Source organism: Abramis brama (assembly GCF_963993115.1).
Source record: "Abramis brama genome assembly, chromosome: 6".
Lineage (NCBI taxonomy): Eukaryota > Metazoa > Chordata > Actinopteri > Cypriniformes > Leuciscidae > Abramis > Abramis brama.
Genome location: NC_139968.1, coordinates 44,280,206 through 44,291,972, shown reverse-complemented (window position 1 = coordinate 44,291,972; position 11,767 = coordinate 44,280,206). Strand labels below are relative to the sequence as shown.

The 11,767-nt window shown below is 35.8% G+C and overlaps 2 protein-coding genes across 3 annotated transcripts; one reads left to right on the top strand and one right to left on the bottom strand.

The window, feature by feature from the left end:
* Positions 1 to 203: 203 nt before the first annotated feature.
* On the bottom strand, positions 204 to 4,149 carry pigx (phosphatidylinositol glycan anchor biosynthesis, class X). 2 transcript variants are annotated; one of them, XM_084117479.1, is made up of 6 exons: positions 4,008 to 4,149; positions 3,832 to 3,907; positions 3,614 to 3,746; positions 2,987 to 3,182; positions 2,825 to 2,913; positions 204 to 514 (listed from the first exon to the last, which is right to left on the bottom strand). In XM_084117479.1, the coding sequence occupies exons 1-6, from the start codon at positions 4,069 to 4,071 to the stop codon at positions 377 to 379; spliced, it is 696 nt and encodes a 231-aa protein (XP_083973605.1). In that variant the 5' UTR covers positions 4,072 to 4,149; the 3' UTR covers positions 204 to 376. The 2 variants fall into 2 exon arrangements, with proteins under 2 accessions (XP_083973605.1, XP_083973606.1); XM_084117480.1 differs by having other exon boundaries at positions 3,832 to 3,904; positions 4,008 to 4,133.
* Positions 4,150 to 4,167: 18 nt separating this feature from the next.
* cep19 (centrosomal protein 19) lies at positions 4,168 to 11,336 on the top strand. Its single transcript, XM_084117478.1, has 3 exons — positions 4,168 to 4,251; positions 4,708 to 4,861; positions 10,756 to 11,336. Exons 2-3 carry the CDS (start codon positions 4,732 to 4,734, stop codon positions 11,112 to 11,114), a joined length of 489 nt encoding a protein of 162 aa, XP_083973604.1. The 5' UTR covers positions 4,168 to 4,251; positions 4,708 to 4,731; the 3' UTR covers positions 11,115 to 11,336.
* Positions 11,337 to 11,767: the final 431 nt, after the last annotated feature.

The window sequence follows — 11,767 nt, the reverse complement described above, 5'->3', positions numbered from 1 at the left end:
ATTAAAAGCTGGATTTTCACCACAGAAAAAAAAAAAATAAATAAAATAAAATAAAATAAAATAATATATATATATATATATATATAAAATACTAACATACCAATATACTAATATATATTATACATATATATATATACTAATAGTTATAGATTTATTCACAAAGTATTGATGTAATAACAGACAACAGACAACATTTTGTAATAAACAAAGTAATAATCAGTTTTATTATTCACAAATGCAGTAACAAAACATTATTAATCCACTATGATGACATGAACATTCCCCCAAGATATCGGACAGTGCATCAACAGGAAACACAGAGAACGTCATCAGCGGGTCACATGACGCCGTGAGTCTCGTCTGCAGGGGTTAAAGGTTAAAAGGTGCCATGTCTCCAGATGGAGCGGAGCAGGAACACACAGCTGAGAGACGCAGTCAGGACCGTCCCGACACACACACTCAGGATCATGGAGGAATCTCCCACTGGGATCTCCAGACTCACCGGTCCATTGTCCTGATGGAGAGACACCTCAATATAATACATGTGGAACATCAATATTACTATAAATATCACACTACAGTAAAATATTATTATTTTATATTATTATTTATTATCATTATAAATATTACATTAAAAATATCGTAATATTATATGACATTAAATATAATGTATTATTTACTATTATTGTCATTACATTGTTTTACAATATTATAAATATTACACTATATTAAAATATGATTTGATATTATTATTTTTACATTATAAATTTAATATTATAAATATTACTTATATTAAAATATTACTATTTGCTATTACTATAGTTACATTATGTTATAAATATTTAATATTATTATTCTTATGTTCTATATATATATAATATTGCTATAAATATCTCATTATATGTAATAACATGTGATAATTATATTACATTATATTAGCAGTATTATATTATATTAAAATTGTATTTATTATTGACTTACTATTATAATTAGATGATATAATATTATAATTATTATAATATTACAATTATATATTTACTATTAATATTATAATGACATAATATTATAAACATGATATCATAATAAAATATGACTTACATGCTATTATTAGAATAATTACATTACATATTTTATAATATTTACTATTGTAAATATAAATATAATACATTATCTGCAAATATGATTTAATAATATTGTTATTATTGCATTAAATATTACTATAAATATTCCGATATTAAAATATGATTATATTATGAATATAACCTTATAAATATCACATTAAATATTTACTATTATTTTTCTTATAATTATATATTACATAATGTTAACATTTTATTTATTATTTACTACTTTTATTAAAATTACAGTAAAGTATTACATGATATTAAAATATTATTTAATATTATAATTATTATTACTAACTTATTTATTAGTATAAATAATCCATCCTATCTAAAATAAATGACTTCTCCATCTCCATCGACAATTCATCTGTGTTCCCCTCCCCTCAGGTTAAGAGTCTGGGTGTCATCCTAGATAGCACTCTGTCATTCCAGTCCCACATCAATAACATCACTCGGTCAGCATATTTCCATTTACGTAACATCTCTCGCTTACGTCCATCTCTTTCCCTAGAAACCTCCCGCCTAGACTATTGCAACTCTCTCCTCTATGGTCTACCTGACAAATCCATCCATAAACTACAATTAGTCCAAAACTCTGCTGCCCGTATCATTACCAGAACCCCCTCCATCAGTCACATAACACCGGTCCTGCAGCAACTTCATTGGCTCCCCTTCAAATACCGCATAATTTATAAGATCCTCCTCCTTACATTTAAAGCTATCAACAATTCTGCCCCTAAGTATCTCACTGAGCTCCTCCATATCAAGATACCCACCCGTTCTCTGAGGTCCTCTTCCTCCATTCAGCTCATCCTCCCACATGCTCGTCTGGTTACCATGGGGTTTAGAGCTTTCAGTCACTCAGCCCCACACCTCTGGAACTCTCTGCCCCACTACATTCAACACTCCACGTCCATAACCATTTTCAAAACTCACTTAAAAACTCATCTTTTCAGACAGGCTTACTCTTTTTAATTTTTAATTTGTTTTGACTGTAATGACCTCCCCTTTCTCTTGTTCCTTTATTATTAATAGTATTATGTATGTTATTTTATTGCCTGTTTTCTCTGATTGCTTGTTTAATGGATTGAGTGTTTTATTGTTGATTTTGTAAGGTGACCTTGAGTGTTGAGAAAGGCGCCTATAAATAAAATGCATTATTATTATTACATGATAATGATATATATATATATATATATATATATATATATATATATCACAATTAAATACTATTTACTATTATTGTTATTATTACATTATAATAAAACATGATTTACTATTAGTATTATTATCATTATTATTATTATATTTAATGTTTATTAATTATTATTATAATTACAAATATTACATGGTATTCGGATATTACTTATTAATATGATATTATACTACATTCTATACTATTACAATAAATTCTAGACTCCCCAATATTTAGATTGTGATTTAAAAATATATTTGTCGAGACATATTTATTGTTTTATACAAATAAACAATCAAGAATATAGTTAACCTAACTGTTGGGCTACTCTTAACTCAATGCACTGGGTTAAAATAACCCACAAGTTGAGAAGGTGCTATATCACTCCATAGTTGGGTTACTCGCTGGGTTATTTTTAAGCCAACATTATTGAGTACATATTACATGGTATTCAGATATTACTTATTAATATGATATTCTATAGTATGTTATTTGACTGTTGTACCTCCAGACGCAGGATCTCCAGCCAGGAGCAGATGCTGTGGTTTCTGACGGTACATGGAGCTTCAGTCGCGTCATGATGAGGTAAAACACCTGTAATGGGAGAACACATGAGGTCGAGTTCACTATCTCACCGTGTTGATCTGCATTTCTCTAGCTGACTTACACTGATCTGATCTGAGGAACAGCCTGGGCGGCTCGATCTCTACGGTCACCCACTTCTGGCTGGAGTTTGAGGGTCTGTGATATCGGCCGTGAACGGGAACCGTCGCCTCGTGTTTTCCAGAGAGAAAAACCAGTGCGGTGAAACCAGAAGACAAATATTCAGGAGCTTCCAGATCAACCTTCGAGTCCAGAAGAACCTACAAAACATGTTCAGCTTCATCTCACTTGAAGTGCATAGCCAATAACACATTCACATGCACAATTTCAACATTATTATTATTTTATTTGTTTATTGAGAACATTTACTGATGTTTTCTTGAGAATATTATTCTTGAGAACATGTTTTATTCTTTGTATAAACAAAGAAGGAAACAGTCACCATGTAAAAAAAGGAAAACAAAACAAAAATAGGGACAAGACGTAACATAACTAATCAGAAAAGATTACGAATCAAAGAATTTTTTTTAAAGACGTACATATTTCAGATGATTTTAAAGCCTTCTTGTTAAACGAGTTAGAGATAGTCCCAGAGTAATGTTGTACTTCAGCAAGCAAAGACATAAAACAGTGGCTTCTGACCTGAAAATGTACATTTATGCATAATTTTAACACTATCGAAAGCGCTCACCTCCAAACCCGTGTCGTGTTTTAGGGTTTCCAGCTGATATTCATCCATGTAAACTCCACTTGGCAGCTTCTGGACCAGTAAAGCTTTTACATCATGATCTACTTCCCCCCATTCAACACTGTATAGGAGATCCCTGTAAAACAAAACAACATTGACAATGACAAAATCATGAACATGAACGAATAAATAAATAAAAAATCTCAAAAGTAAAAGGAGACCTGTGAAATCCTGCTTTGGTAATCTTCATAGACATCGACAGTGACTCGAGGAATTCAGATGGAAAACAATAATCTGCTGAATGGGAAATGCAGAAATTTAGGTTTATGTCAGTGTTATATTGGTGTTTTTTTCCTTATTGATCCTTATTTACCAACATGTTTTGCATTAAAAATACCTTCTTGCGAGTTTCCATTGTGGATAAAATACAACACAGTTAATAATAAATAAAAATTACACATGTTCGATCAGCGTTCATGCTTTAATCCCGATTAGTAGCTCCATTTGCTTCCGGGTTTAATAACATCCGTCCGACAGGTGGCGCTAATGAGCGTCTCGTGAGAGAGATTCCCTCGTCAGAAGAAAAGGATACAGGGGCGACGAGGAAGCATGGAAACCTCAATCAAATAACCACAACAAGAGTATGGTTTTGCCTTATTTACAAGCTCATGTATTGCGTATTAAATGTGAGCCTGTGCCTTTAAGAAAAAAAACCGTCTCGATAGAATCAGCGTGAATTAAGCGATAAATATTCCGATAGTCTTTGTGCAACACATCTCACTGTTACTATGGTTACTAATACTAATATTAGATAGATAGATAGATAGATAGATAGATAGATAGATAGATAGATCTCTTTAATATAGCTGCAACAATTTATATAATTTATTGATTTAATAGTAAATAAAATATTAATCATTTTAAAACATCTTTCAAATAAATATTAACATAATATTTACTATTGTGTGCATATACAGTTTGAAGATATTTTTTTAACTATGTGCAGTGATATTTTATTATTATATAATAACTATTTATGGAGAACTATAACTATTGGTTGACTCTTTGTGGACAATATTTCTCTTTTGATTCTGCAGCTGGACATGCAAGCGTGAGTGAAAATGTCCATAGTAGCAAAGCAATGTGGAGTGAAATTTGTTCCACCTTCAATCATCCTTGTATATGAGAACAAGAACACCAGCAAGATGCGAAAAAGAATCATACCTGTGAGGAACTTCTCTCAGTATTCAGGTAAGTCTGTTTGAAATATGACAAAAACTTGTTCTTGACAAGTTTTGTGAGATTCACCCAAATACATCTCTCTCAGAACAATAACGAAAGTGGTCCTCATCTATAACCCTGAGGGACGCCCCAAAGAAATGAAGTTCGATATGTGACCTTGACATTTTATTCAGTGGTTTTGTGAGATTCGCCCACCTACATTTCTCTAAAAACAAGAAGAAAGAAGACAGATCTAGGCAAACCAATTTATCTGTGTCAGAGAGACTATCAAAGCAGGTTTTGAGATTGTAATGAACAAACCATTATACTTGCATGCATATGAAATACTGACTTTATACTGCACTTTTATGATGGATAGATGCGCTTTTATGATGGATAGATGCGCTTTTATGATGGATAGATGCGCTTTTATGATGGATAGATGCACTTTTATGATGGATAGATGCGCTTTTATGATGGATAGATGCACGGATAGATGCACTTTTATGATGGATAGATGCACTTTTATGATGGATAGATGCGCTTTTATGATGGATAGATGCACTTTTATGATGGATAGATGCGCTTTTATGATGGACAGATGCGCTTTTATGATGGATAGATGCACTTTTATGATGGACAGATGCACTTTTATGATGGATAGATGCGCTTTTATGATGGATAGATGCACGGATAGATGCACTTTTATGATGGATAGATGCGCTTTTATGATGGATAGATGCGCTTTTATGATGGATAGATGCACTTTTATGATGGATAGATGCGCTTTTATGATGGATAGATGCACGGATAGATGCACTTTTATGATGGATAGATGCACTTTTATGATGGATAGATGCGCTTTTATGATGGACAGATGCGCTTTTATGATGGATAGATGCACTTTTATGATGGACAGATGCGCTTTTATGATGGATAGATGCGCTTTTATGATGGATAGATGCACGGATAGATGCGCTTTTATGATGGATAGATGCACTTTTATGATGGATAGATGCGCTTTTATGATGGACAGATGCGCTTTTATGATGGACAGATGCACTTTTATGATGGATAGATGCGCTTTTATGATGGACAGATGCACTTTTATGATGGATAGATGCGCTTTTATGATGGATAGATGCGCTTTTATGATGGACAGATGCGCTTTTATGATGGATAGATGCACTTTTATGATGGACAGATGCGCTTTTATGATGGATAGATGCACTTTTATGATGGATAGATGCACTTTTATGATGGATAGATGCGCTTTTATGATGGATAGATGCGCTTTTATGATGGATAGATGCACTTTTATGATGGATAGATGCGCTTTTATGATGGATAGATGCACGGATAGATGCACTTTTATGATGGATAGATGCACTTTTATGATGGATAGATGCGCTTTTATGATGGATAGATGCACGGATAGATGCACTTTTATGATGGATAGATGCACTTTTATGATGGATAGATGCGCTTTTATGATGGATAGATGCGCTTTTATGATGGATAGATGCACTTTTATGATGGATAGATGCGCTTTTATGATGGACAGATGCGCTTTTATGATGGACAGATGCACTTTTATGATGGATAGATGCGCTTTTATGATGGACAGATGCACTTTTATGATGGATAGATGCGCTTTTATGATGGACAGATGCGCTTTTATGATGGATAGATGCACTTTTATGATGGACAGATGCGCTTTTATGATGGATAGATGCGCTTTTATGATGGATAGATGCACGGATAGATGCGCTTTTATGATGGACAGATGCACTTTTATGATGGATAGATGCGCTTTTATGATGGATAGATGCGCTTTTATGATGGACAGATGCGCTTTTATGATGGATAGATGCGCTTTTATGATGGATAGATGCACAGATAGATGCGCTTTTATGATGGATAGATGCACTTTTATGATGGACAGATGCACTTTTATGATGGACAGATGCGCTTTTATGATGGATAGATGCGCTTTTATGATGGACAGATGCGCTTTTATGATGGATAGATGCGCTTTTATGATGGACAGATGCGCTTTTATGATGGACAGATGCGCTTTTATGATGGACAGATGCGCTTTTATGATGGATAGATGCGCTTTTATGATGGACAGATGCGCTTTTATGATGGATAGATGCGCTTTTATGATGGATAGATGCACTTTTATGATGGACAGATGCGCTTTTATGATGGACAGATGCGCTTTTATGATGGATAGATGCGCTTTTATGATGGATAGATGCGCTTTTATGATGGATAGATGCACGGATAGATGCACTTTTATGATGGATAGATGCACTTTTATGATGGATAGATGCGCTTTTATGATGGATAGATGCGCTTTTATGATGGATAGATGCACTTTTATGATGGATAGATGCGCTTTTATGATGGACAGATGCGCTTTTATGATGGACAGATGCACTTTTATGATGGATAGATGCGCTTTTATGATGGACAGATGCACTTTTATGATGGATAGATGCGCTTTTATGATGGACAGATGCGCTTTTATGATGGATAGATGCACTTTTATGATGGACAGATGCGCTTTTATGATGGATAGATGCGCTTTTATGATGGATAGATGCACGGATAGATGCGCTTTTATGATGGACAGATGCACTTTTATGATGGATAGATGCGCTTTTATGATGGATAGATGCGCTTTTATGATGGACAGATGCGCTTTTATGATGGATAGATGCGCTTTTATGATGGATAGATGCACAGATAGATGCGCTTTTATGATGGATAGATGCACTTTTATGATGGACAGATGCACTTTTATGATGGACAGATGCGCTTTTATGATGGATAGATGCGCTTTTATGATGGACAGATGCGCTTTTATGATGGATAGATGCGCTTTTATGATGGACAGATGCGCTTTTATGATGGACAGATGCGCTTTTATGATGGACAGATGCGCTTTTATGATGGATAGATGCGCTTTTATGATGGACAGATGCGCTTTTATGATGGATAGATGCGCTTTTATGATGGATAGATGCACTTTTATGATGGACAGATGCGCTTTTATGATGGACAGATGCGCTTTTATGATGGATAGATGCGCTTTTATGATGGATAGATGCGCTTTTATGATGGATAGATGCGCTTTTATGATGGACAGATGCGCTTTTATGATGGATAGATGCACGGATAGATGCGCTTTTATGATGGATAGATGCGCTTTTATGATGGACAGATGCACTTTTATGATGGACAGATGCGCTTTTATGATGGATAGATGAGCTTTTATGATGGATAGATGCGCTTTTATGATGGACAGATGCGCTTTTATGATGGACAGATGCGCTTTTATGATGGACAGATGCGCTTTTATGATGGACAGATGCGCTTTTATGATGGACAGATGCGCTTTTATGATGGACAGATGCGCTTTTATGATGGATAGATGCACGGATAGATGCGCTTTTATGATGGATAGATGCGCTTTTATGATGGACAGATGCACTTTTATGATGGACAGATGCGCTTTTATGATGGATAGATGCACTTTTATGATGGACAGATGCGCTTTTATGATGGATAGATGCGCTTTTATGATGGATAGATGCACTTTTATGATGGATAGATGCGCTTTTATGATGGATAGATGCGCTTTTATGATGGACAGATGCGCTTTTATGATGGATAGATGCACGGATAGATGCGCTTTTATGATGGATAGATGCGCTTTTATGATGGACAGATGCACTTTTATGATGGACAGATGCGCTTTTATGATGGATAGATGCACTTTTATGATGGACAGATGCACTTTTATGATGGATAGATGCGCTTTTATGATGGACAGATGCGCTTTTATGATGGATAGATGCACTTTTATGATGGATAGATGCACTTTTATGATGGACAGATGCGCTTTTATGATGGACAGATGCGCTTTTATGATGGATAGATGCACTTTTATGATGGACAGATGCACTTTTATGATGGATAGATGCGCTTTTATGATGGACAGATGCGCTTTTATGATGGATAGATGCACTTTTATGATGGACAGATGCGCTTTTATGATGGATAGATGCGCTTTTATGATGGATAGATGCGCTTTTATGATGGACAGATGCGCTTTTATGATGGATAGATGCACTTTTATGATGGACAGATGCGCTTTTATGATGGATAGATGCGCTTTTATGATGGACAGATGCGCTTTTATGATGGATAGATGCGCTTTTATGATGGACAGATGCGCTTTTATGATGGATAGATGCACTTTTATGATGGACAGATGCGCTTTTATGATGGATAGATGCGCTTTTATGATGGATAGATGCACGGATAGATGCGCTTTTATGATGGACAGATGCACTTTTATGATGGATAGATGCGCTTTTATGATGGATAGATGCGCTTTTATGATGGACAGATGCGCTTTTATGATGGATAGATGCGCTTTTATGATGGATAGATGCACAGATAGATGCGCTTTTATGATGGACAGATGCACTTTTATGATGGACAGATGCGCTTTTATGATGGACAGATGCACTTTTATGATGGACAGATGCGCTTTTATGATGGATAGATGCGCTTTTATGATGGACAGATGCGCTTTTATGATGGATAGATGCGCTTTTATGATGGACAGATGCGCTTTTATGATGGATAGATGCGCTTTTATGATGGACAGATGCGCTTTTATGATGGACAGATGCGCTTTTATGATGGACAGATGCGCTTTTATGATGGATAGATGCGCTTTTATGATGGATAGATGCACTTTTATGATGGACAGATGCGCTTTTATGATGGACAGATGCGCTTTTATGATGGATAGATGCGCTTTTATGATGGATAGATGCGCTTTTATGATGGATAGATGCGCTTTTATGATGGACAGATGCGCTTTTATGATGGATAGATGCACGGATAGATGCGCTTTTATGATGGATAGATGCGCTTTTATGATGGACAGATGCACTTTTATGATGGACAGATGCGCTTTTATGATGGATAGATGAGCTTTTATGATGGATAGATGCGCTTTTATGATGGACAGATGCACTTTTATGATGGACAGATGCGCTTTTATGATGGACAGATGCGCTTTTATGATGGACAGATGCGCTTTTATGATGGACAGATGCGCTTTTATGATGGACAGATGCGCTTTTATGATGGATAGATGCACGGATAGATGCGCTTTTATGATGGATAGATGCGCTTTTATGATGGACAGATGCACTTTTATGATGGACAGATGCGCTTTTATGATGGATAGATGCACTTTTATGATGGACAGATGCGCTTTTATGATGGATAGATGCGCTTTTATGATGGATAGATGCACTTTTATGATGGATAGATGCGCTTTTATGATGGATAGATGCGCTTTTATGATGGACAGATGCGCTTTTATGATGGATAGATGCACGGATAGATGCGCTTTTATGATGGATAGATGCGCTTTTATGATGGACAGATGCACTTTTATGATGGACAGATGCGCTTTTATGATGGATAGATGAGCTTTTATGATGGATAGATGCGCTTTTATGATGGACAGATGCACTTTTATGATGGACAGATGCGCTTTTATGATGGATAGATGCGCTTTTATGATGGATAGATGCGCTTTTATGATGGACAGATGCGCTTTTATGATGGATAGATGCACGGATAGATGCGCTTTTATGATGGATAGGTACACTTTTATGGACTTAAAAACAGAAACAGCCATTCACTTCCATTATAAAGCTTGGAAGAGCCAAGACATTTTTTAATATAACTCTGATTGTATTCGTCTGAAAGAAGTACAGTATACACCTAGGATGACTTGAGGGTGGGTAAATCATGGGCTAATTTTAATTTTTGGGTGAACTATCCCTTTAATGTACTTTCATAAAGTGTTGCTTCCATCTTTCCAGACTGCAGTCGAGCAGCAGAAAGGATGAAGCATCATGTCCGTCACAGCGTCTATCTGGAGTCCGTGTCTCTGGTCCAGCTTGAGAGACTTCACCTCATCCTCCGGGATCATCTGCGGGGCCTCAGCCTGGACCAGAGTCTCGCTGCCCAACGGGGGCCCGACCTCAACGACGAGGACCTGAACAAACTGAGCGATGAAGAGCTCAACCGCAGGAAGGCCCAGATGGACGAGCTGTTCGAGCGCAACCGCAGACGCAAAGAGGATCCGGACTTCGTGTACGATCTGGAAGTGGAGTTTCCAGAGATCAGCGTGCGAGAGACGTGTAGCTGGGACGGGGAGCAGTCCGATGACGAGTTTTAGAAGATCGCGGACACTTTAGAAGAAGTGATTCAGACATGGTGCATTATGGGGGTTTTATGTTGTTGAAGTCTGGTGATGAACATGCTGTTTGTTTGGTCTAAGCATTGGTCCCATGGTGCATATCGTTTTAAGGCCATTGTTATAGTTTTACCCTTTTGGTTCTTTGAAGTCACAAAATTGTAAATATTTAATTCAATAAACAAAAAATGGAGGACATGAAAAGTCTAAACCTCAAAGTTTTTTTACAACTATGAATTTAAAAAAAGAAAAAGATCTGTTATCAGCCTACAAAAACATGGATTACCTCTACTAAATAAATCCTAAAATAGTATAGTAATGATCAGTGTTGAGGGTAACTCATTACAAGTAACTTGAGTTATGTAATCAATTACTTTCTCAAGTAACTAGAAAAGTAACGCATTACTTTTAAAATTTACAACAAAATATCTGAGTTACTTTTTCAAACAAGTAATGCAAGTTACTTTGTTTTCCCATTTATTGACTGACAGCTCTCTTGTCCAGAGGTGTGTGCATGTGTGTGTGTGTGTGTGTGTGTGTATAAATGTGATGGTTATTGCAGTTCTAGACTAAATGTGAGTGTGCATTTACTCATATCACTTGCACACAAAAAAGATTAAATATTCCTCAAAATT

Excerpts from the sequence above, each read along its gene's own strand:
- cep19 (XM_084117478.1), top strand. The coding sequence starts at position 4,732 with ATGTCCATAGTAGCAAAGCAATGTGGAGTGAAATTTGTTCCACCTTCA. Across the intron at positions 4,862-10,755 it reads GAACTTCTCTCAGTATTCAG|ACTGCAGTCGAGCAGCAGAA; the intron begins GTAAGTCTGTTT and ends CCATCTTTCCAG.
- pigx (XM_084117479.1), bottom strand. The coding sequence starts at position 4,071 with ATGTGTAATTTTTATTTATTATTAACTGTGTTGTATTTTATCCACAAT. Across the intron at positions 3,183-3,613 it reads AACACGACACGGGTTTGGAG|GTTCTTCTGGACTCGAAGGT; the intron begins GTGAGCGCTTTC and ends CATGTTTTGTAG. Across the intron at positions 515-2,824 it reads TGGAGATCCTGCGTCTGGAG|GACAATGGACCGGTGAGTCT; the intron begins GTACAACAGTCA and ends TCTCTCCATCAG.